Raw genomic sequence first — 26810 nt, forward strand, 5'->3', positions numbered from 1 at the left:
GACGCTTCTATCCAAACCAATTTATGGCATTTAATCCATTCATCCTTTCAGTATGTGTTTCCTAGAATTAAGCCCATGACCTTCAGCGCTGCTAATGCAATTACCTACCAACTGAGTCACAGGAACCAGAAACACGTTCCAGCTACCGTAGATCAGCACCAAACCAGCACTAATAAATATAAACCAGTCTGGCATCTCATATTGTCCATGTCTGTACTTTTAACTAGGATGTACTACTTCAATATGACTTTTCGTTGTAGACTTTGGTATCATTGCAAATCTGAGAACAGACTATGTTCAGATCTCTTCTGAAACAGAAAGAGCTTCCCTAGAGGAATCCCACATGTGATATTATCAACCGGAGACTTTGAGTCTTCATTCGTTCTTTATTTAATCTCACTACCGTCTAGGGGAAACAACGCATGAGGATGAGACATCGACATCTCTTTAGTACTTCTTTTTTTCCTATCGGCAACAGAACCAAACTGTGCAATGTAAAACGCTACAAAAAATGCATTGTAGTTTTTTCCATTGATAAAAGTGACCACCTACTCATGGTTTTTTAAAAGGTTTTTACAAAGAATGACAAAAAGACCAAACACTGTTGTATTAAAAGTCTTTTATTCTGTTCTGCTCGCAGCACAGCATAGTATTAGTCTCCCATGGTCGTACGGCCCAGCGAGTGACCCCCCCGTGAGTCTCCTCTACGTCGAGGAATATGGCACAAGAACCTAACACAGTGGTACCGGGGGGAACACTACCGTCCTGGCACAGAGTGGCGTAAAACATAACTGGCTCTGCTCAGCTACATAATAATAAAGTATTACAGAGCAGCATTGCATGTGTTTGAATGTGTTTTCAGCATAAAATTGCAGTTTTGGCACAGACAGAGCGCACATACACGTACCACATCATGTGACCCAGACTCGGGCAGACAGCGAAACTTTTGATGCTATACGGGCTCAATCCGTGCCTCAGAAGAGTGGCTGTCTGCTTAAAAACTACTCGCTAGCCCAAGATGGATGCTCGTAGTGAGCACAGTCGGGAGCCTACGGCTGTTTTGCAAGTTTATCTTCAAAAGTCGTTTCTCAACATTCCAAAACTGAGACACATACACACCTCAATCACAGCGTTGGGTAATTCGCAACATAAATTCATCGTGGTCGATGGGTGGCCATGTCATTCATTAAAACACAGTAGGAGACTGGTCTCTGATGTCAGCTGTTATGAGACGAGAGAGAGGACAAAGAGACAAAAGAGGACTAATTCAAAGAGAAAAATTTAGTAGATAACCATTACATATAACTCTATATATATATATATATATATATATGCATGTTATTTGTTGAAATATATCATTTTCTTTACTATAGGTTTATATTTAAATGCTGCTGCTTATCTTTAGAGTAATAAACAAAGTAACAAACAAACAAAAACATTTACTGTCAAAGACACAATCAACACAACAAGACACGTGTCTATAGAGAAAGGCCTTTTTAAGATTCAGGGTGGCATTTTTTCCTAATATACTTTGTGCAATATGCCTGATATTTGAATCAATTTGAAAATTAAAATAAAATCTTAACTTAAGGCCCTTGCCGGTTGAGCCCAAACATTTCATCGAAGCCGTCTACTGAATTGATGTGTGCGTTGGAATGGATAGGGAACTCGAAAACGATTTTTTTACATGGAACACATCTTAATTATCGAGAAATGTTCGAAAACAATGTTTTTGTCTTCAGCTATAGTGCTTCGCTGAACAGCTATTTCTCTATTGCTATCTAAACTTCACAAACACATACATGAGGTACATCTATATATAAAGTAATTCAGACAAGTATTACACAACAAAGTTGGAGTCAAAGGATACACGTATATAAGCTGCCAAATATTAATGTTAATGTCAAGATAAACTACTCAGAATTACGTTGAGATCTGTGAGAGCGAGGCAGTGTTTTCATTCTGGTCATTTGTGTTACTGCCTTCCCAATTTTCCGAATGTTTGTGTATACGATACTCTATAGTCCCTTGACATTACTGGTTAGCCCATTGACAACAAAATATACCCCAATTAATTAGTACGACTTTTAAAAAGCTCAGCATACAACAAATAAGCTTAATATGGCTCAGACGCAGTTACAAGCACACGAAAACAATTAGCCTGTGCGTAGTTCTGTGTCAAATATGCACTTGAAACGTATATAAATGCATAAATACACATGTACATAAGTAACAATATACAATGTAATTAAAATGTAAACAAGTAAACTTTATCAAGACAAATTACAATGCTGGCTTGACAAAGCGTTTAAAAAGCATTAAAAATAGAAGTGTTATTTATTCGTGATGTAATCCGAAGATTTTGCCATGAATTTCTCACCACCTAAAGACATTTGTTTATCTTCAGAACACAAATTAAGATATTTTTAATGAAATCCGAGAGCTTTCTGAGCCAATCCAAACATGCAAGCTGTTAATGGGACATTTATGTACATATATGTCTATGGCTGACGCACGACCTCGTTAAACGCATGCATGCAGACTGACATTATGAGCACAAAAAGTATTTTTGTCACTTCATAAAATGTAAATTGACCCACTGTAGTCACATGGACTAATTTACAATGTCATTACTGCCTTTTCTGGGCCTTGAGTTACGTTGCTGTCTATGGCTGATCTCAGATTTAAAAAAAAAATTCCATTAAAATTTATTTCTCATCCCCTAAAGATGTTTATTTATCTTCGGATCACAAACTATGATATATTTAATGAAATCTGAGAGCTTTCTGAGCCAATCCATAGATGCGAGCCGTTAATGGGACATTTATGTACATATATGTCTATGGCTGACGCACGACGCCGAAGTTAAACACATGCATGCAGACTCACTTTATGAGCACAAAAAGTATTCTTGTCACTTCATAAAATGTAAATTCACCCACTGTAGTCACATGGACTAATTTACAATGTCATTACTGCCTTTTCTGGGCATTGAGTTGCGTTGCTGTCTATGGCTGATCTCGGATTTAATCAAAAAATTTTCCATTAAAATGTATTTCTCATCCCCTAAAGATGTTTATTTATCTTCGGAACACAAACTACGATATTTTAATGAAATCCCAGAGCTTTCTGAGCCAATCCATAGATGCGAGCCGTTAATGGGACATCTATGTACATATATGTCTATGGCTGACGCACAACGCCGCTAAACGCATGCATGCAGGCTCACTTTATGAGTACAAAAAGGATTCTTGTCACTTCATAAAATGTAAATTGACCCACTGTAGTCACATGGACTAATTTACAATGTCATTACTGCCTTTTCTAGGGCTTGAGTTGCATTGCTGTCTATGGCTGATCTCGGATTTCATTAAAAATATCTCAATTTTGTTGCAAATATAATCGAAGGTCATACGGGTGTGGAATGACATGAGGGTGAGTAATTAATGACAAAATATTCATTCTTGGGGGAATTCTTTAACTGTACACGGTAGTCTAGAGTGGATGAGATGAAGTTTAAATCCAAAAATATAAACCAGACTGTTTGCAAGGGCAAAATGTACCGAGCCCCTAAGGTGACACTGGAGTAAAAAAAAAAAAAACTTTCGTGAAAGCGAAAGTTTCACATGCGCACGGGAAAGTTTCACGTGCGCACGCGAAACTAAACTTTATTTCATTTTTGCTCCATGTCCCCTTAGGGGCTCCGTAAAAATGTATGTCTGATTAGTCTAAAAAAACTGAATAGCCTGAGGGACTGTGTTAAGTTCTGTGGTTTTGGTAGCTTGAGAGCTCTAGGAGTTGGACTCCATAACCCAAGTGTCAAGCCAACATACAGTAAATAAAAACATCAGTAATCAACCTAGTAATCTAAACCTAAAGAAACACAAAAAACATTAAACACAGAGAGGCCACATGTGTTTTAAATGCAATATAAATAAACAAAATAAAACATAATTGACTCAGACCTGCTGCCAAACATGTATATGCCCTTAGCAATATTCACAGTCAATTATAGCAATCACTTCAAAAATGCTAGCTTTAGGCTAATGATGAAAGCAAAACCAAACAACCTGATTATCAGTACAGTATATTCCTCACAGTTAACAGAAAACTCGAAAAGAGAAATCTGGCTTACTTTCTAAATCACATATATGTCTGAAAAGTATAAATCAGCAAATCTGTTCTGTTCTCAATTGACTAGTTGTACCTTGCTGCTACTTGCTAAGCAAGTATGAATATCATGTCTGAGCCTTATAAATGACAGAACAGAGCAACTTGTAAAAAACGGTGTAAAAACACAGTGTTCAACTGTAAACAGCGCTCTTTTTCACTTATCGCTCTCTGAAAAATGACATGTCTCTTTTCGCTCACTGACATTGTTGTTAGCGAGGACAGTGTTGCAGTATGGCTAGCCCTGTCTTACTTGCACTCCAAACAACATCATTCAAAACTACCCTAACTGGCTCTGACAAAAAGGTGTCTCTCGAGAAAGCTACGATCTTAAAAGTGTCTTCTTGGTTGCAGCACACTGTGTTGTCATGGCGACATGTACATTCAGTCAAGAGGGGAAGGGCTGCCACCGATTATAGGTAGTTGAAAGATGTGCCCTACTGTAATACAGCACAGTGCTTATATTTTTAATAACTGAACACAACTATTTTAAACCAGATCACAAAACATATACTATATATATATGTACATATATAATAAAATAACTTTATAATATAAAATATATGTATTGAATGTCGTTTGTAGTTAATTATGTATTGCTCAAGGGAGATGAATGAATCATGAGGACCTGTGTAATGATTTCAGTGTAACAGGACAGTACATCAGCTCCACTTAAGTTTGGCATTCAGCTTCTGTAAGCCATTGTGTGATCAGTCATGGCTAACTTACCCTGTTTCCAGGTTTACGAACACTGACAACAACACACAGACTGGAATATGTTAGTTTGTGGAAGGAGGTGGAGTCAAGGAATATGCTCAGAAAAGAGAGAATGGATTGCTACTTTCCTTTGTGAATGCTTCCCTTGAGATATATTGAACATATACATAACAATAATGCCATGATTTAACTTTGAGAGCAAAAGAAGATTGGGTGGGGCATTAGGACTTTGTATTTTGACCTCTGAATCTCCCCTTGAAAAATCGTTCCTGAGCCACCGAGCAGCAAAACACTCCCCCCCTCCAAAAATCACATTTACCCATGTTATTGACATGCCACCTTAAAGCCTCCAAAAATAAGAGAAAAAGCCATATGAATAGCCTTGCTAACATCAACAAAATTTGTCAGCATGGCAGTACCATTCTTACACCAATAAAGAGAAAGGGCTACAATTTAAATGTCATTCCAATCCAATCAAGGAGCATTATAGCTTTGTGCAAGAGGAGGGTGCCAGCAAAAACAACCCAACTGTTATGAACAGTTAACAGTTTGTAGCATGAGCAGGTGATTTGATTGCCCATTGGGGCTGCTTGCTGATGTTCCTCATTTAAATATGTTTCTCAGACCTCACTCTCCACACTGGAGAACTGGGCAGAGCCTCGACGAGAGCACAGACTCTTGGTTTTAAGGGGAAGATGTGGGGATTGATACCTTTGGGGTACAGACCGCAGTTTCTGATACTGAAGCTTAGCACTAGAAGAGGACAGAGAAGAGGGTTGTGGTGCACCAGGAGTGGATGAGACAACTGAAGGCGATGAAACTGAGGAGGATGAGGTAGGTGGAGGAACGTGTATATGATGAGAGGACGTTGGGGGTGCTGGGAGTGCAGGGACCATGGGAGTGGGCAACGATGGTGGTAGACTCTGAGGAGGAGATGGTGGTTGTCGAGACCGGTCTGAACGCTGCGACCTTTGTGCATTGAGGTTGGACTGGCTTCCAGATTTTGCTTGGCTCTGAACCCGATCTGGTTTTGATGATTGCCGCTTGGGCCTTACACTGCTACTGAAACTGTGGCAGTGGGGAAGTAGCTCCTCCTGACTGCGAGAAGTCACTCGGTTCCATTTGGAGTGAGTGCTGGCAGAGTGATGGGGCGACTGGCAGGAACAAGATGTGTGTCCACGACTCTTTTCTTGGGATTTGCTTTTAGATTTCTTTTCAGTCTTCAGTGGTAACTTGTCTACAGACCAATATCTTCGAGGGGGAGGAGGAGTTAATGGAGCGGGAGGCCGCTGGTTTCCTAAGCCTCCTGATCCCCATCCCGTTCCAAACCCCAAGCTGCTTTCTCCACCACCCCATCCCAAAAATGAGTCATCTCTACTATTTATACTTCCTCCTCTCTCTCTGGCAGGGTAAGTGCCAAAAAACCATCCACCTCCACCAATGCCTCCAACTGCTCTTCCTTCGTGACCCTCCCAATATCTCTCAAACTTACCAAACTCTCCTGAGGAACCTTCATCATCTGTGTATATCTCAACAGTTTTTTCTCTATCCCTGTCGGACTCTGAGTCCATTGTTCGACTTTCTCTTCGTCTCCCCTGTCCTTCTGGTCTTCTTCTTTCCACCTCTGACTCCTCCTCATCCTCAGAATCCCATTCGTGAAATGACAGTCCTTCTCTCGAACAAGCTTTACCTCTCTCATTCTTTCCCAAGAGGGGGCGACTCTCTCCAACTCTTCCTCGCTCATCTCTCTCAGCTCCAATAGATTTTCGTCTTTTAGAAAGTGGAAGCAGGGGTACAAAAGTTGATGGTGACTCTGAAGTTGGGTTGCCACTAGCCCAAAATTTGACGGTTGAAGAAGGTTTGTTTGAGGTGGAATAATGTTTGTTGCTAGACCTTGGCCTGGAGTGGCGATGTGATTTAGGACTTCTGTGAAGCCTTTCTTTTCCCCTACTTCCCTCTTCATCCTCAGCTCCTTGATCATCCCTCTCTCTCTTTACTCCATCCCTGTTAATATCCCAGTCATAACTTCTTGTAGAGCTTTCACTCTTTTTTCGAAAAGAGCTTCGTCTTAGTGCAGGATATGAAGTGTATTCCTGTCCTACAACTTTTTCAAAAACATCTTTCCTGTCAATATCTCCCTCTTCATGCTCCGATCGCCTTTCCCTTTCCTTTCTTTTGGATTTCTCCTCTTTTTTCTTTTTCTTCTTCACTTTACGTCTTTTACGCTCCCTTTCTCTTTCACGCTCTTCTCTTTTCTTTTTCTTTCTACCTTTCTTCCTCCTCTTTCTCTCTCTTTCCCTCTCCTTGTGATGTCGTTTCTCCTCCTTCACTTCTCTGTCACCAACTGTTCTTCTGTTCTTTTCTTTCTCTCCCCAAGATGCCCACCACTCTTGAAGTTGAGCAAGCTGACTGCCTGCCCTGTCTCGCATCTGCGCTTTCTGTGGGCAAGGCTTGCGTGGTGGTATTGGTGGTGGTGGAGGACTGCTGGGCAGCGATCGAGAGGACATACGTGAACGACTTTTTCTTTTACCCAATAGCAAGCTTGACTCCTCTGTAAGCTCTGTGTCATAATCCTCATACACATTTTCCCGGTACCTGAAACTCTGTGATGATGTGTAAGATGAAGAAGAAGGAGAATTGGATCGTGAGACTGATTCTGAGGAAGAGGATGAACTGGAGGTGCTAGAGCTGCTGGAAGATGTAGTTGTGTAACAAATAGATGGAGAAGGTGAGGGGGGAGTTTGGGTAGGGGAACAGAGAGGCACAGGTATAGGTAGAGGAATGGGAGGAGGACGACGTCCCCTTCTGCTACCCCCGTCTCTTATTCCATGCCTGCCACCACCTCTCCTTCCAAGGGGAAGAATGTTTTCATATAATGGGCCCCCTGAGCCCTTCCTTTTAGAGAAGCTGTTTCTCCTCCATAAGAACTGTTGAGGTGAAGAGGGATGTGGTAAAGTAGGGTTAATGGGTAAGTGCCCGGCGGGCACTTGACCTTTAGGTTGTTCCCTTGGGTTTCCAGTGGATTTTGTCACTCGATGCTTAGTTTTTGGAGTTTGAGTTACTATATTTTGTGAGTCTGCAGAGACCCCTAAACCCTCAGGATCAATTGGGCCATAGTATCTCTTGTACTCATCCAGACTCCCCTCCCCTCCACTTACTCCTGTACCCCAGTGAGGGGGCATACTCTGGAATTGTGTTAAGTCTGCAATCCCACTGTTTACACCACTGGCTTTCTCAGGGCCCACCTTCGGACGCGTCCACCGATCCACCACAGCTAATCTCCGATCATGGCGTGGTAGGAACGTAGAGCAAGGCATTGGTGCTCCAAGAATGGGACTGTTTGATGGCCCTAGAGCCATGCCAGAATGTCCACCTGAAGGAGTTGAGCCAGGGAGAAGGGCGCTGTATAATGGCGGTGGCTGCTGGTGGTGTTGTTTCTGTTGTTGTTGCTGCTGCTGTTGTTGTGCCATAGGGATGGGGGGATTGGCCATAGATGTAGAGATCACATGAGGTGGGGGAGGAGGAGGAATTGTAGAGACATGATGATACTGAGAAAGTGTGCTTTGGGAACCTCCAGGAGCTGTTTCATCCTCGAAATTGCAGCAGCTGTACATTCCCTGTAAGAAATAACAAGCAAACAATTTATTTAGCAAATAGTTTGGAGGCACAGGATATTATAATGTTCCCCTCTGTGACAGATTTAGATGCTTGAAAAATGTTTCTGTAAAGACTTGAAACATTACCATAATAACGAAGTCATAAAGCACTATGGGCTTAGATGATCCAGGAGTACACACTGTAAGCTTAGCTATTCTTTCTCTGAGGTAATGGCTATGCTGACCTCACTATTTGAGTGTCCCATCAAATCAAATTTTACTGCCCTACAATTCCCTCTTTAAAAGTGTTGCTTGCAGTGAGAATTTTAAGTTATTGTCATTCTATTCACACTGTAAGCACATAAGACAGATAATACAGAATTAATAAATGATCCATCTTCTGTCATCTGCTTTCTCTGTTATCCATTTCTATGAGAGGCGGGGCTTTAATAAAATCCCTCTGTGTGTTCAGTGGTAATGCTGGATGTGCTATCACATTTTAGAAATGTGAGAATTATTTATATACAGTGCCACAGTGTTCCATTTCATGGATTTATTGCTTGATTCTTACAGATTATTTTGTGTCAGACTTTGTTCTCTACTAGCAGGTAACAAGAATGTGTAAAGTATAATGTAACACTTCTCTTGCAAATCAGTTGAAATTTGTTTGTTTTTTCATATTTCAAGTTCATACTGCTTATATTACTGATTTCAGTTCAACGCATCTTTTCAAAGCACACTCATTTTTACTCTCTTATATTGAGTTATTGAATAAATTATATGTTCAGATAAAACACCATTAAAATTTCATTCTGTATGCCCATTGCCAAGCATTCACACGCACACAGACACCCTGAGCAGAGCATACATTTCTCTGTAAATTGAGAAACGCATTCTTTACGGATAATTTATTCACAAATTTAAACCCAGACGGAGAGTTTAACAAAAGTCATTTGCATTCGCCGTATGGTGATATTTAATTATCATTAAAGCTCAACAATTGAAATATCACCCACGAGTAAAACGCAGTCATTTACAGAAACGTTAAAGCAAAGAAAAGCGGAAGAAACCAGCCCAGCGGCAAAAACATCTTAATTCATGTACAATTACGTCCATAAATGAGATGGAGAAAGTTGTTATATATTGATTTTTTCCGAACGAGAAAAGTAAAGAGCAGTGTTGCATACTGTAAATCCACACATAGACTCTCTTACGAGTACAGCTACACTAATTGCAGAGGTCAATAATTACACCTATTATTCAGCTCTGTTTTCTGAGTGCATTAACATCTTAAATACAAACACACAATGAGATTAATCCTGATTAAATATTTTAGCTTTTAGTGCGTTTACTTACCCGACTAAAAGCCAGCAGGAAGTCCAGTCCTCCAGAACGTCCCATACAGTGACGGAGCTTCCAGTAGACAAGGTGCTCCCATGCAAACACCAACAAACTTAGGCCCATCGCAACCAGAAGCATATAAAAGACTCCAGCCATGTTGTCTATGTCCAGCTTGGAACTCATGACCTCGATCTTATCATTGTGGCAGATTCCAGAGAGCCAAAGCCGTTCAAGCATGTCGATCTCATCTGAAATAGAGGTAGAGATGATAAGAGGCATGAAAGATACACAGGCCTACAAACCGGGGATGAGAGAATAAGATGAGCATTAGATAGAGAGGGATGCAAAATGAAGAAAATAACCCGCAAAGGGAACAGGATTCGAAAACTATTGTTGCCAAAAGTGAGTCTTTAATTTAAATCTCCAGACAGCAGAGATCCTGGTGTAGCTTTGCTTATGTGACCGTCTTCACAAAAAGGTGAAAATGGAAAAAAAAACGGAGAAAAGGAAAAGAATCATGAGTGCCAGGGAAAAGGAAAGAAAGAAAAACTGAGGCGAATAATAACAGCTTTGATGGAGGTCTGAAATGGCCTGTTTTAAGGGCCCCTGTGATAAGACAAGCCCAGAGTAGTTTGGAGATGAAAGCTCTAGACTGATGGGCCTACCTCACAACAATAGCCATTAGTGCATTTATCAAAGTGAGAATGTCACTGTGGAAAAAGAAAATACAGGCACGATAGGGGCATGTTTTCGGCAGAAAAAAACAACACATGGATTTAGATGTAGACTCTATGTTGACGATTTCCGATTTACTCCAAAATAATAAGGGAAGCTCAATCTAAATCCGTATAAACCATACAAAAATGACTGGATTGACCTCCTGGTTAATTATGTTTCAATTTATAGCAATATGGCCTTGAAGTATGTCTTGGGTAATAGCTTCAATAATGGGAAATTTAATCATGGGAACTGAAATTTTAATGTTTCATCACATTTATTCAAACAGCCAAAATCAACCCTAATAAGAATTCTAATCAAAATACATGACAAAATTAAAAATCCAGTCTGTTTGACTACTGTGGTGTTTTCTAAAGTGACCCTTTGGCTATTCATTATTGCGTTCGTTTGTTGTGACACTTTTTCTAATTTCACGTATCAGATTTTAGTAAGACTCTCCCAGCTCCCATTCTCATTCAGTGCTTAATCATGATGGAACAACTCATCAAAATTATAAAAAACAATTAATGCATACAAGTGTGTAAGAAAGAAAGAGAAAGATACAGAGAGAGTGAGAGAGAAGAGCATCCAAGAGCAAGCAAGAGGAGCAATAATGTTTTCACACAAAGTCCGAAAGTCTCGTTCGAAACCTAACGTTGTGTCAATCACAATGCCTCCAATACTTTTGTCTGTCATAAAAAATAATTTCAGGCTGTGTTAAATTTTCTGCGTTTCTCGAATCTGTAGCAAGCATTTGACAGGTGTTTCACAATGCTTACGAAACTTTCGTCAGTCATAAAAACAAACTTTCGTCCGTCATAAAAACAAACTTTCGTCCGTCATAAAATGTTTTTTATCTGTAATAAAAATAATTTCAAGTCATGTTAAATTTTCTGGATTTCTCGCATCTGTAGCAAGCATTTTGAGAGGTGTTTCACAATGCCTCCAAAACTTTCGTCCATCATAAAAACAAACTTTCGTCTGTCAAAAAACCAAATTTTCATCCGTCATAAAAAATTATTTCAGATCGTGTAAAATTTTCTGCATTTCTTGCATCTGTAGCAAGCATTTTGAGAGGTGTTTCACAATGCCTCCTAAACTTTCGTCCATCATAAAAACAAACTTTCGTCCGTCATAAAAATAATTTCAAGTCATGTTAAATTTTTTGCATTTCTCGCATCTGTAGCAAGCATTTTGAGAGGTGTTTCACAATGCCTCCGAAACTTTCGTCCGTCATAAAAACAAACTTTTGTCCGTCATAAAATTTTTTTTATCTGTACTAAAAATAATTTCAAGTCATGTTAAATTTTCTGGATTTCTCGCATCTGTAGCAAGCATTTTGAGAGGTGTTTCACAATGCCTCCAAAACTTTCGTCCATCATAAAAACAAACTTTCGTCTGTCAAAAAACCAAATTTTCATCCGTCATAAAAAATTATTTCAGATCGTGTAAAATTTTCTGCATTTCTTGCATCTGTAGCAAGCATTTTGAGAGGTGTTTCACAATGCCTCCTAAACTTTCGTCCATCATAAAAACAAACTTTCGTCCGTCATAAAAATAATTTCAAGTCATGTTAAATTTTTTGCATTTCTCGCATCTGTAGCAAGCATTTTGAGAGGTGTTTCACAATGCCTCCGAAACTTTCGTCCGTCATAAAAACAAACTTTTGTCCGTCATAAAATTTTTTTTATCTGTACTAAAAATTATTTCAAGTCATGTTAAATTTTCTGGATTTCTCGCATCTGTAGCAAGCATTTTGAGAGGTGTTTCACAATGCCTCCAAAACTTTCGTCCATCATAAAAACAAACTTTCGTCTGTCAAAAAACCAAATTTTCATCCGTCATAAAAAATTATTTCAGATCGTGTAAAATTTTCTGCATTTCTTGCATCTGTAGCAAGCATTTTGAGAGGTGTTTCACAATGCCTCCTAAACTTTCGTCCATCATAAAAACAAACTTTCGTCCGTCATAAAAATAATTTCAAGTCATGTTAAATTTTTTGCATTTCTCGCATCTGTAGCAAGCATTTTGAGAGGTGTTTCACAATGCCTCCGAAACTTTCGTCCGTCATAAAAACAAACTTTTGTCCGTCATAAAAAATTTTTTATCTGTACTAAAAATTATTTCAAGTCATGTTAAATTTTCTGCATTTCTCGCATCTGTAGCAAGCATTTTGAGAGGTGTTTCACAATGCCTCTGAAACTTTCGTCCATCAGAAAAACAAACTTTCGTCTGTCATAAAAAATAATTACAGGTCATTTTACATTTTCTGCGATTCTCGCATCTATAGCTATCATTTTGAGAGGGGTTTTAACAATTTAGAACCACCGTACAAGCAAACGTCAAAATCCAGAATAGCATCTGACAAAGTGATCGGCTTCATTTTGCACCGCAAAGTATAACAAACAAGTGCAGTGCCCAGGAAGCAACTGGGAATAAGGCATCTTGTTCATGGGCACCTCAATCGCAACCTGCTGACCATAACATTTGAACCGGCAACCTTCATGTACCAAAGATTATACCTTTTTGTGCTAAACAATAGCTTGTTGCTAATGTAATTCATCCATTTGTTGTGAATAGTGCTAACATTATAAAGACTCCAATAAATAAAGATAGATTACTTAATACCCTTTGGTACTCAGTGTGCAAGGTTTCTGTGGGTGACAACTTTGTAGGATGACGAACATGAAAAAACGCATACTTCAGTGTGTGAAGATTTTAAGACTAGGAAAACTTTTTTTCTCTTTCTTCTCTTTTTGCAGTCACACTATCCCAATGAATGACACTTAATTCAACTTTATATAACTTTCAAATTTAAGGTCCATGGTCAACACATTCATACCGTTTCTGACATGTTCAATAGTGATTACCATATAAAACAGCACAGAGATGCTGCAAAAATTCATGAAGTCTAAAACAAAACCCACTGTAGAGATTTCTCACCGTCTCCAACCAGCTGTAACAGTGCAAGGTCCAGCGGTCGTTTCCAGCGGGAATTCTTATGTAACGCAATGCCATATCCTGTTGTGGCAAACACTTTACCAGATCCGATGGTCATCACTTTGCAGCCCTCGTCCTTACGAGCCATGTAGTTCAAGACAGCTGCATCATATATAAAGGCATCCAGTTTTCTGCAGAGGGATAAGGACCATGCAGGAAATTATGCAAGGTTAACAGGCACTTGCATGCAGCAACAACAGCATGCATACTCCTTTCATATTTGCAGGCGGATAATCAAATACTCTGGGACACATTTTGTTTCTTCGCCATAAATGTGATAATATATGCGCGCGAGCATATTGTGTGAGAATATTTGCAGAGAACGCTCGTATTGTCTGGCTGCCTACTTTGTTGAAATGAGCAGCGTATAATAGGACTCATTTGCAGCCACTGGTCTTCAAATAAACACAGAAAATAGCACAGCGACCTGAAATTGGCCTGTATTTGAAAACAGTCTGACTTGTTTTCTGTTATATCTGTACTGGAAAAATTAGCATACTTCCAAAGTGGAGATTAGTTATTGAGGGACAGTCAAATGTGTGATGTTTGGTAAGATGCGCATTTAAAATAATTTTTATTACAATTTACTCCCAAAGGTCAAATCCAGTTCAATCCTAAAGCTGCATATTCGTAATACTTGTTTACTCACAAAAAAAGTGAATTATCCTTTCAAAGAAGTCGAGGACGCTTGTGTCCGTACCCCACTACAGTTTAGGTTCGCAGTATGTGCATCAACATTTCTCTTATTTTTTAATCATATTTTCCCACCTTGTAACACGCCGACATCTGTTTAGCCCAAACCAATACTGACAGCCTATTACAGAATTTTTCATTTGGCTACTTTCGTTTGACTATCTTTCGAAGCACACCTTGAGGTTATTAACAAGCTCCACTTGGCTTTCGAAGACCACCGAGTACAACATTAGCATTCAAGGTGGCAGGTTTTGTCAGAAATTTTATATCCAACAAAAAAAGCCCTCGGGGGAAAATGAGTCACACATCTTCGAGGTTAAAGCAAGAGTAAAGTACACACAAAGACGGGCATTTGATATCGTGGAATACCGCTCCACAGCGTAACACAGAACAGTAAGGTGGAAACCAATTGGGTGGGTGGCCGAGGTACACCGTGCCTTTGAAAATCAACTAATGGTGCATTTGAAACCTGCCTTGTTGTCTTTTATTCCACAGCTTGAAATCATAAATGAATAGTGGATGAAATCCTCACAACAAGGCATGCAAAGAATGTCCTTTGTGATTTTTTTTTACTCCAGCCGCAAGCAAGACCTTTTTTAAAAACTCAATCGTGGGGCGATGCATATTCATGCCATTTTTGTGCTTGAGCTTTAGATGGCACAATTATAGATATACATACATACTCAGGTTTGGATGCTGATCCAGGAACAGTGTGGCTGTTTTAGTGATACCACACTGCTATTTAATAATTCTGAAACTATGAAAAGTCTTATGATGCAGTGCAGCGAATGAATAATACACAACTACAGAATTGCTCTATTGGTGATTAAACGCTCGCGGATGAAAAATTTAAAGATTCTTTGTATAACATTAAAACAAAGTCTAGCAAAGCTTTTTAAAAGCTTGGTTTTTTATACTAGTGTCAAACTGAAAGCGGTTAATGGTCGTTATGATGAACCAGCGAACTATTAGCATTTATCCCAAATCCTGCGTTTTTTTCTCATCCACATACAATTATGGAAACCAGAAGCCCAGATTTACAGCAATCATTTGGAAGGAGAGTTTAGGTCATTTGCAGCTTCATTTCATTGAAGCAATTTGCTATTTTGCAAGTTGGATTAAAAACCTAAAGTGTCGATGTTGAGCATTTGTTATCTGTAACATGCAACAATTGTAACAATTACAGAAATCCCTCGCGACTGTTTGGCCCTTTCAATGACATTGCACCAGAGATGAAAGTCAATCTCAACACCCTTCTTCAAAACGGAGACGAAAAGCGACAGCCAAGAAAATAATTAACGCCTCTGTTGTGATCCATCATGTCACCCACATCCGTCAATTACTTGCGAGCACATCTGCTTTATCCACTGCCTAAAAGAACACCTTAATTTTATGGGACGTAACACATCCGTGGTCTGATTTAGGGTCGGCATTAATGCTCGAGATTAAGGGCTTTCATTTGCTAAGTTGGACACTTCAAAGAAACACAGCGCAAACACTTTGATGTTGAAGCACAACATTTCACAGTTTCCTGGATTTCGAATGATTAAAACAATATGCATATTTTTCAAAATAAGGCCAAAAAGCTAAATTAGGAAAAGCATCTTCTGGGGCCTCATTTATAAAGGGTGCATATGCACATATTTGATTTTTAAAGTGTGCATGCCAAAATCCACAGAAAAGTTTTTGACATGAAAAAGTGCTTTGCGCAACAGAGGTACACACTTTTCCTTGTCCGATTGCTGACGGTTTTTGGAAATATAAGCTATTCTTTCTGCACTAAAATGGTTTAAACATTGACAAGCGCTCTTTTATACGTCTATGACATTAATTATGCTGCTTTTCCATTGCATAGTCCCCCACGGTTTGGGTCGGGTCAGCTTACTTTTGGGGGCTTTCCACTGGGGGCAGTATGTAGAACCAATAAATTTTTTAGTACCACCTCGGTCGGGGTTCCAAGCAACCCGAGATGATACCAAAACGTGATGTGAAAACACTGTAGATCACGATTGATCTGACATAATCGTCACTACCACCGGCATCGCTATAATGTAAAAAATTAGCTTTACCTTCATGCTAGCTTGCGCTGTCTCAAGCAAACATGTTGTCATCTGTGCTCTACTATAAATTCCCAAACTCTCTTTTAGCAATAAAAAACAACCACAGGTTGAGAATCAGGAACACCATACAAGTTGTTTTCCAGACTTGTAGTTTGTTTTGGCACATTCGCAACGCGCACGTCCGCATATATGCTTAAATGCAACTTCAATGAGGCTCAGTGGAGCGTATCAACCGACGCCACGGGTGTTTGTACAGAAACTGTCATGTGAGACGGAGGTAGTGATAAATGCAATGTGCAAACATCTATTGTGGTCAATTTTAATTTTGTGGTGGACTGAGAAATAATGAATGTATGGGAATGTACAACGACGCTCTCACTTGTATGATGTAACAGCAGTAGGCAGCGCAAATATAACGACACGCCTATAATCACTTCCACTCAGAAGTGTTACTAAACTCGACGGAAAAGCTAACCAAGCCAAAGTGAGGTGAGCAGGCCCGACCTGACCCAGACCAAACAGTGGGGTACTATGCAATGGAAAAGCGCCATAAGGCATCGTTTAAAAGCGGAAATATGAAACTGCTCAGTTGCGCACAAGTTCAAATTCATTTGCGGTTTATAGATTTCACATCTGAAAGAAAGGGGTATACGCGTTTTCATTTTATGAATCGCACGTACGGATTTTTGATAAATGATCATAAGATCAAATGTACTGTAGGATGGTTTCTATATAGCATTTTCTAAATGAGGTTCCTGGTCTGCAGACTTGTGATTTAAAGATAAAGTTCACCTGAAAATTTGCCAAGAATGCCTTAAAGTCATCCTATGACTTAAACAATATCCTGGTTTAGTTGCGTCAAAATTGGTTCTCACGTCTCATGACTGCATTTCGTCGCAATTCAGCTGAAACCCAGTCTCACGAAATTGCGTACCTATAGTCACGTAAATGTTTGATTTTTTTCATGATTTTTCGTGGAAATACGAATTTCCATGTTTTATTCGTGACCGTATCACAAATTTCTGTTTGTATGTCATTGTCATGTATTGGTTACTCAACTGCTTTTCCTATTTTCAAACCATTTTCGCTCCAGTTTAGGGTAAGATTTGGTGTTTGAGTTAGGATGTCACTTTAAGTATTGGTTTATACTATTTTTTCTGATTTTTTTTTATATTTTCTGATTTTTAAACCATTGTCGCCTGGCGTTAGGGTTAGAGTTGGATTTGGGTATAGGGATGTAATTTTATGTAAATCTAACCCTAAACCGAAGCGACAATGGTAAGAAAATAGGACAAAAACAGTTGAGTAACCAATACGTGACAATGACAGTTGTGAGATTTGTGATACGATCACGAAAAAACACAGAAATTCGTGACAGTATCACGAAAAATAATAAAAAATGTATGTGAATAATAGGTACGTAATTTCGTGAAACTGGGCTGGCATATGACGACTAGTCATAAGACTCATGAAAACCAATGATCGTCTTAACAAAGTCTGGCGCCCACAGTACCCATTAACTTCCATAGTATTTGTTTTTCCCAACAACTCAAGCCACTCTTCTTACAAGGTGTTATTATGGGTAGCAATATTATATCCAACATAAATGTTCAATAAATAATTTATTATTGAAAATAATAATCAAAATAAAAAAAGTAAATTTTTTCAATAGTATTGATGTGTGGTCACAGGTGTGCCAACATCAGCAGTTTTATACTTTAACCCTCTGTATTAAAAAAAAATTCACATTCACTCACCCGGTCTTAAGATTGTCGATGGCCTCTTCTACACCTCTCTGATTGTGTCGCACCATGTACTGATGCATGTTGGGATAGTTGCTTCGTATGTTTTCCTCAGTGCTTCCGTTTGGGACGGTCCCAAAGCGCAAGGGGGGATACTGATCAGTGGGCTGCTGGAACTAAAAACAACAGAGGAGCACCGGTGAGAGATACTTCATGAGCTTTCTGAGAAATGAATTTCAGTTAGTTATTAATTTGGCTAACTATGACTGCAAACCCAAAGGGAACAAATAAAACAAATGAAAAATGAATCATTGTTTTATTATAACAGGGCAGTGGTTAATTTGCATAATTTGTCCTGGACTTATCCCTCTTTTAAATTAAAATGAGACATGTATAGTGTGCATCCAAATGACTATGATGTTATTTATTATTATTATTAGAAAGTTTTAATAAAAAATTTCTAAACATGCCTTCCCTCGGCTCACACAAGCAAAAAGCTTTTACATAACAATTAACCTCATATGATAAATATGACCCCATCAATTATAAACTAATCGTTTTATTTACAATCAATCACTATGCTCATAATACTGTAACATGTATGCCTTTAAAAACAAGTCAGGGTCACCTTGAAGCCTGATATTATCGCTGGGTTAAACTCCTGAAACACTAATAAATAAATTATCATTGTTTACCTTCTTATCACTGAGGCCAGATACGGTGTCGATGTACTCCTCCTGAATCATGAAGGCTGCCAGGTTAGCAGTGTAGCTGGCCAGAAAGATGACAGCAAAGAAAGCCCAAACCAGCACCATAATCTTACTAGTGGTGCCTCTTGGGTTCTCCACAGGAACAGAGTTATTAAAAACCAGAGCCCACAGCAGCCAGATAGACTTTCCTATAGTGAACTTCGAACCTCCTGCCTCTGAGGAGGACAACAACGGAAAACAAAATAATGCATGGCTTATTATAACACAGACAATGATAAAAGCCTAAAGGGGATACAGCTTAAGGTACAACATGTTTACCATAACAATCTGTTTAAGTGTAATAAACAAGTCCTTAATTGCTGATTGCATTGATATCGTATAAGCGTCTAGAGATTATATAAATCAACATACTCTTCCCGCTCTGTAAGCTGCGGTTATATCCAACAGGGCTGAAGAATTCGAATATGAAGACGGTGACGGCTACCACAGACAGGCACATGACAAACATCATCACCCACACAGCTGGACTGTATGGCTCTGTAATGGTGGAAACAATGGGAAAAAAAATATTTAAAGGGATCTAGGTTGATTAATTTATTTAATGAACAATCTGTCAAAGAGTAACTATAAATGTATTAAGTTATAAATTATACAAGGTACTTAAAAAAATCATTAAATCATGGGTTTGATTCCCAAGGCACATACTAATACACACTGCATTTACTGTAAGTCACTTATAGGGGCTGTTTACACTTGGTATTAAGATGTGTTTTCATCGATCGGATCACAAGTGGACGAGAGAGAAACATTACGTTTACACCTGGTATTTAAATCCGTCTCTTTTGTCCACTTTCGACCACTTCTGTCCTGAATACTGTGAGGGGACGGTCCGTGAGATGGTGGGCGAGTCTCTCTGCTGTCATTCAAACGCGAGCGGGAGTAATTATTAGTTTATACTAAGTTAGTTTAAACTAGCACAGAGTTTTGTACGTGTGTATGTAAGAGCTTTCTCTGAATTTTCAGCGCAATTGATGAAATAGGATCGCGCAACTTTCACGCTTTCAAAACGAAACTACGGAGAACACCCGCAGTAGTTTTATCAATGAAAGGCTAAAAATAGCGCTGTTCACCGTATGTTCACGCCAGAAGTAAAAAAAGATGTACAATTTGTGTTTAATACCTCAGATTAGATAAATGGGCGGAGAGAAGGCGGTCGCGTGTGGCTGTTCGAACACATTCAACCACATATGCGTTCCGCAACTCCAAAGCGATCCGATCGAAAGTGGTTTCGACTACCTCTGGATGTGGTTGAAAGTGGTCGAAAGTGGACGCGTTCAAAACGTTTTGAACACCGTTTACACCTGGCATTAACGTCGTCCACTTGTGATCCGATCGACGAAAACGCATGTTAATGCCAAATGTAAACAGCCTCATAGTAACTTAAGTTGTGTGCCAAATACATTTGCATGCATTTACATTTTTGCATTTGGCAGACAGTTTATCCAAAGCAACTTGCAGTGCATTCAAGCTTTACATTTTATAAGTGTACTGTATATGGGTGTTCCCTGGGAATGGATCCATCAACCTCTTGCGCTGCTAATGCAGCGCTGAACTATTTGAGCTACAAGTACACATGTAAAAATGAAGTCTGTGTCACTCCTTATTCCCCTACCAAGGAAGGCAGATGGTGAAACAGTGCCATTGCTACGAGAGACCATGACACTGATGCCGGTCTCTACAAACGGTACCGAAAACTCCACGACTTCTGATCTCTCCTCATTAATAGTCAAGGAGCCAATGGCCATGTCTGCCCGCCTCGACACCACCTGGTGGGGAAAAGGGTTATAGCAAAACATCTTTATATTCTATAAACAAAATACAATTTCTTATTTAGTCTGGGTATTGAACCTCCACCTTAACAACACCATATTTAAAGAGAAAACCTTTACGGTGGACTTCAAGGTCTAATAATTCAAGGTCAAAACGTAGATGATCAATAAAATGAGTGTCTGACCTCCCCGACCATTCCATTCCACTCTCCATCTATGTTCTTTCCGTGTCTGCCATTGGTCACCAGATAGAGGTCATAGGTGAAGCCCACTATTTTAGCCAGGCGCTTGAGAACATCAATACAGAAGCCTTTGCAGCAGTGTTTCATGGATTGAATGCCCTCGACAACCATACTGTAATTGAAAAGAAGAAACCGAAAGAGGCCATTGACAAAAAGAAATGATGTAAAGAAACCAACAGGAGCAAAATGAACACGCCTGCTTTGAATTCAATGCTTTGTCACCTGAGGCTGAGAAACACAATCTATACAAAATCTAGCAGCAGAAAGCCTAAGACTTTAATGTTTTAAAAGCAACCATGTTGTGCAGAGAAAGCGGAAGTGTGATTAAACATTATTCGAAATAGATGAATCTCACTGAGCGTGCGTCATATTTCACCTTTAAAACATAAAGGGCAGTTTCCCGGACAGGGTTTAAATTAATCCAATTAAGCCATAGGAGATTTACTGTACGTTGTTTTTAAAAAAACACCTTAAAAAAACAATACTGGTGTGCATCTTGTGACAAAACAATGGCACTGATATATTTTAAGATATGTCATTACAAGATGTTTTTAAATTAAGGCAGCTGAAACGTGCATTTTAGTCTGAGACTATGATAGCCTTTAAAAAAATATGCGCCTGGTTTCAAAGACTAGATCTTAAAAGGACATTCCACTTTTTTTGAAAATATTCTTATTTTTCAGCTTCCCTTGAGTTAAATATTTGATTTTCACCGTTTTGGAATCCATTCAGCTGATCTCTGGGTCTGGCGCTAACACTTTTAGCATAACTTAGCACAATCCATTGAATCTGATTCATTAGCTTCGCGCTCAAAAACAACCAAAGAGTTTCAATATTTTTTCTATTTAAAACTTGACTCTTCTGTAGTTACATCGTATACTAAGACAGACGAAAAATTAAAAGTTGCAATTTTCTAGTCAGATATTGATAGGAACTATACTCTCATTCTGACGTAATAATCAAGGACATTGCTGCTGTAACATGGCTGCAGCAGGTGCAATGATATTACGCAACAGCCGAAAATAGTCTCCTTAGTAACTTTCAATAGCAGGGAACTATTTTCGGGAAAATCAAATATTTAAATCTAGGGAAGCTGGAAAATGAGAATATTTTCAGTAACGTCCTTTTCTAAGGCATGTTTATAAAAAAAGGCTTAAACATGTTAATTTAACTTAGGCCTAGTCCTGGCTTAAGCTAAGCCTTGTCTGTGAAACCAGCCCATGAATTATTATAATTAATTATTATTATTAGGACCAATAAGATTTCCCTATAAACTGTAATAACCATTTTCATTGGAGTTCAAAAAATAAATTAAAAAAATGCTATAATGCTTTATTTAATCAGGCTGTACACCAAATACACCAAACATGTATAAAAGCTGTAACTGAAGATTTATATAATATACAAATATTTTTTCGGTAACACTTTACAGTAAAGTTAACATTGGCTAATTTATTAACTAACATGAACAAACCATGAGCAATACATTTGTTACAGTATTTATTCATCTTTGTTAATGTTAGTCAATAGAAAAAAAACCTTTTGTTTGTTCATGTTAGTTTACAGTGCATTAACTAACGTTAACAAGATTTTAATAAAGTATTAGTAATTGTTGAAATGAACATTAACAAAGATAAATAAATGCTGTATAAGTGCAGTTCATTACTAGTTCATGTTAACTAATGTAGTTAAAGGTGCAATGTGTAGATTTAAGCAGCGACTAGCAGTGAGATTGTGAATGGCAACCAACAGCTCAGTCCACCGTTCACCAAAACGCATAGAGAAGCTACGGTAGCTGCCACAGGACAAACATGTTGTTGTTTAAGACCAAATACAGTAGTGCCACAATGCAGTTTGTCCTTTTAGGGCTACCATAAAAACATAGCGGCACAAAATGGCGACTTCCATGTAAGGGGACCTGCGGCGTATTTAGATAGAAACGTCTCATTCTTAGGTAATAAACACATAACAGTACATTATGTAAGGTTTTTATACACTGCTCATAATATAGTTATGTAGATTATATTGCATTTCTGTCAAGAGATCTTTATAAATGTTACACACTGCACCTTTAACTAATGTTAACTAATTAACCTTATTGTAAAGTTTTGATTTTTGCATCAGTTAAATCCAAGTCTGATGATTTAATTATGTGATTTGGAGCATCAACTTTTGATTTCAATCTTCGATTTCACATCTTGATTTTTGTCATAATCTTACTTACGTTATATTTTCACAGAATGTTCTTTACATTATATAAAATGATTTTATGTAAAAAAAACAATCAATCAACAAAATTGACTTTCACAGTCAGGGTCACATAAATATAACTTGTCATAATAAATCATAATGTTGCCAAGATGCTTTATTTTCCTTTTTCTTATATGGTAGGATTCAAATATATGGCCTTAAGATATTCTTGACAGTTTCTGTGAGATTCACCTAGCACTCTTTTATTCAGAGAAACTTTGAAAATTTTCCATTTGAATTAAGTAAACGAAGTAAAGTGCACTAATGCAAACCTATCATTGATCAACCACTTCCATTTCTCCTTGCATTTCTAATTCATTTAAATTCCATCAGTGCTAGTGACAGAAAGGGAAATGAATGCCCCTGGGGTAATGCGAAAGTAATTTGCAACATCTGCATATTCACTGGCACATTCGCCAAAGTGATAACCTCAAAGGTTGAACATTTCTAGTCGAAAAATCCAAACTGAACCCTGACCTGTTGTTGAGCGGCAGACGGCACGGCACAGAGTCTCTGATGCAGGAGCCCGTACCAGGATCAGCGGGTTCGACGATAACGAAGGGCCTTTCCTCTAGCGTGACCACACGTAAGTGCTGGGAATCATCAAGAGGCTTGAGAAAAGGCCCGTAACGGGACCACGGAGGGTAACGCAGACGTAGCACTCCATTCTCCCACCAACCTACCTACAACCATAATGAGATTTCATTAAAATGGTACAGAAGCATTTTGCATTCAACCTAAATTGCACAGAAAATGCGTTTTTAGTATTCTACTGTTTTCTTAAACGCTTGGCACAGTTGTTAGACCGACATTTCAAAGTGTCAAACTGTGCACGAATACCAAAATGCCTCTTGCAAAATCTCCTATTGCTTATTGACATTCACAAAGAAATGCTTTATGTGCACTCATCTGTAAATGCCGTTCAATTGCATTCAAGTCCACTTTCCTTAGCAATTTTCTTTTTGTTATTCAATATGAGTTATTGGAAAAAAGAAACAGTAAGTACGAAATTATAAAGTATGTACTTTAAAAACAGAAACTATGAACTGTAAATTAATCATTTTGAAGTTAATTTAACAACCAAAAGTTTTTAGCAGGTCAAAAGCAAATGAAACCGCTTTAAAGTTGCGATTTGTTTTTTGATACTCCTGAAACTTTGGCACATTTCGTTCTCTTACGCAAGATCTATTATACATTAAAATACAGATGAAGAACCGAATCAACGCAACTCAGGCCAGAATGCATTGTAATGTAATGTAAATTTGCATATATTTATTCTTCGACTTCCTTCAGTGCCGTTTCAAATGCGTTCTTCACATCCCATTTATATTGCTTTTAAGTGGCATGCCAAAATGTGAGCTCGCCTGGGTGCTGCATTTAAAGCAGTTAACGACAACCGTGAATATCAAGACACATTTAAGCATACTAATGGCTCCTCCCCTACCTCCTCCCAGCCTCTTCCTGCAGTGTAGGAGATAACATCCAAGAGCGGATTTGCCAGATAACCGTCATTATTGAAGGAATAGTCCCGGCCGGATAGAGTTATGTTACTGAAGAACCTGCAGGAGGAGAAGGGAGAAAAAGTAGGGTGATAAAGAAGAAGTCTGAGTGAAAGTGATAAAGAGAAGGAGAGCGAGCAGAGACAGATAAAGAGTGATAGATGGGCCTTCCATTAGCCACCTCTCCACTCTGGCTAGTGTGCGTGTTTGTGTGTGTGTTGTGCTGAATACTTAAGGGACTCTTAAGTAAACCTCTTCTCCTGAACATTAAACAAAAATGACAACACTGAATCACAATGAATATGAAATTAATTGTCAGTGAGACAGAAACAGAAGGACTGCCTTACTGGTTAATAAAATGAACCAATGAGTAGAGAAAAAAAGAAGAGTGGATGGACGGTGTAAAATATCAACAGTTATGAATTCATGAATAATGAACGAAAGCAAAATGAAAATTTGGAAAGATTGATGCATTCACAGGCGGACCTTCGTGAATGAATGAATAAATAAATGAAAGAATGAACAAAGTAGTGAACGGATAGATGAGAGGACAATTTGCATAGAGGTGACTGTAAGAACTTCATGAATGAATTTGTGGAGATAAGATTTTAAAAGATGGATGGTTTTATAAATGGATACAAAATGAAGGTTAGTGGAATAAATAAATAAATGTGACAGTAAATGATAAGCAAAGAGAAAAATGACAAATAAGCAGATGGCTATGATAAATTGACTGGTAATGGATAGATCAAAAATAAAATGATCTGGTAAAGATTACATTTATGATGAATTTATTTAATAATATGTGACCCAGCCTGTGAAAAAAACACAGCTATTTTTTGTGATTGAGAGTTTTGTACATAAAATCATCCTATATAATGTATAGACATTGTGTGAAAATGAAGGGTTTGGTTTCAAAATGCAAAATGCTACAAATGCCTTTTTTTATTGTTACCGCCAAAATCAGTATTGTATCTGGTCAGTATTAAAAAGTAAATTCTTAATTTTATGCAAAATCTGATATCCTTTATTCAGTCATCTTTTTTTCCAAAACACAATAAATTCCAGTCCTCCTTCTCTGCAGAATGCAATAAATCCACTCAACAAATCACAGCGCACCATTCCACGCATTGTAAACAACAATGTCGGCATGTTGAATACAAACTGAATCCTAGTTTTCCTCATATACTTTGTACAAAAAAACATAAACAAAATAATACTTTTGATGGCATTGCTAAACCTATGGTGGTTTCTGAGACGGGGAAGAAACGTAAGCCATCAAAATCGAATAATTTACATGAGAGGCACTCAGGCGACGGAAAAATGTTGGCTGTTGCTTGTTGCAACAAGCTTCTGTCATGCTAACACATTGACCCCAGGGGATCTTATGAAAAACTTTCCATTATTTTACTCGAAGTCAATGAAAATCGAGCAGGACCAAAACATTTTACAGCTGATCGCTGTCAAAAAGGTTCAGCAACGACGTAACAAGGATGACAGCAGCAATGACAGTGGGTCTCATTCACTCAGCATGTGTACACACAAATTTGTGTGTGAGATGTGCGTACGGATGTTTTCACCGCCAAATCGTGATTCAACAAAAACCTTCGTCTTCTAAATGTACGAAAAAATTTAAGAAAAGCTAAAACCAATCGTAAGCAATAATCATGTACACTATAATCAAATAGGCAATAATTATAATGTGTATGATAATGTTGATATATAAAATTTGCATAATTATATTTGATATTATAATATTTTCTGTATTATATTTTATTATACGTGATCTATATTATTATTATTATTATATACATTATATTATACATTATTATAGCCTACTTATTTAGAAGATGCACATAATGACAAATCTTCACGCTTTCCTTCCTCACTTTTTAAATATCTATATGACAGCGTCTACTTGATGCCCAATGTAAACATCATTTAAATTTAATGAGAAGTCCAAACGTCAATCACTTGATCTCCTGTCTGTTTTATTTTAGATACAGATGCGAGTCTCTATCAAATTAATTAAATGTCATATTTGTTAAAGCAACACTATGTAGTTTTTTTTACCTTTAAATAATGTCTCTAAAATTATTTCAGTGATAGAACAACTTTTAACTGGACAAATTGTACTGTTGCTGCAACCTGAGCAGCCTCCTAGCTGCTACAAGCACACTCTGAAAGTGGCGGTGGAGGGTAGAGAACACAGCCCCGCCCCTCCCACTGCCAGCAGAAGAGTGT

The 26810-nt window shown here is 38.3% G+C and overlaps 1 protein-coding gene across 2 annotated transcripts in view; it reads right to left on the bottom strand.

Annotated features, from left to right (window-relative positions):
• Positions 1–623: 623 nt before the first annotated feature.
• The window catches only part of grin2da (glutamate receptor, ionotropic, N-methyl D-aspartate 2D, a), a 100878-nt gene continuing 74691 nt past the window's right edge, over positions 624–26810 (bottom strand). For both annotated transcript variants that reach the window (XM_065287918.2, XM_065287919.2), the window contains 10 exons: positions 24512–24626; positions 23545–23750; positions 20761–20929; positions 20419–20572; positions 19158–19283; positions 18732–18961; positions 18052–18212; positions 13485–13672; positions 9840–10072; positions 624–8504 (listed from right to left, as the gene is read on the bottom strand). In XM_065287918.2, the coding sequence (XP_065143990.1) occupies positions 5508–8504; positions 9840–10072; positions 13485–13672; positions 18052–18212; positions 18732–18961; positions 19158–19283; positions 20419–20572; positions 20761–20929; positions 23545–23750; positions 24512–24626 (4579 nt within the window). In that variant the 3' untranslated portion in view covers positions 624–5507. The remainder of the gene's footprint in view (positions 8505–9839; positions 10073–13484; positions 13673–18051; positions 18213–18731; positions 18962–19157; positions 19284–20418; positions 20573–20760; positions 20930–23544; positions 23751–24511; positions 24627–26810) is intronic.

The sequence above is a fragment of the Paramisgurnus dabryanus genome, chromosome 19, assembly GCF_030506205.2.
Source record: "Paramisgurnus dabryanus chromosome 19, PD_genome_1.1, whole genome shotgun sequence".
Taxonomy (NCBI): Eukaryota; Metazoa; Chordata; class Actinopteri; order Cypriniformes; family Cobitidae; genus Paramisgurnus; species Paramisgurnus dabryanus.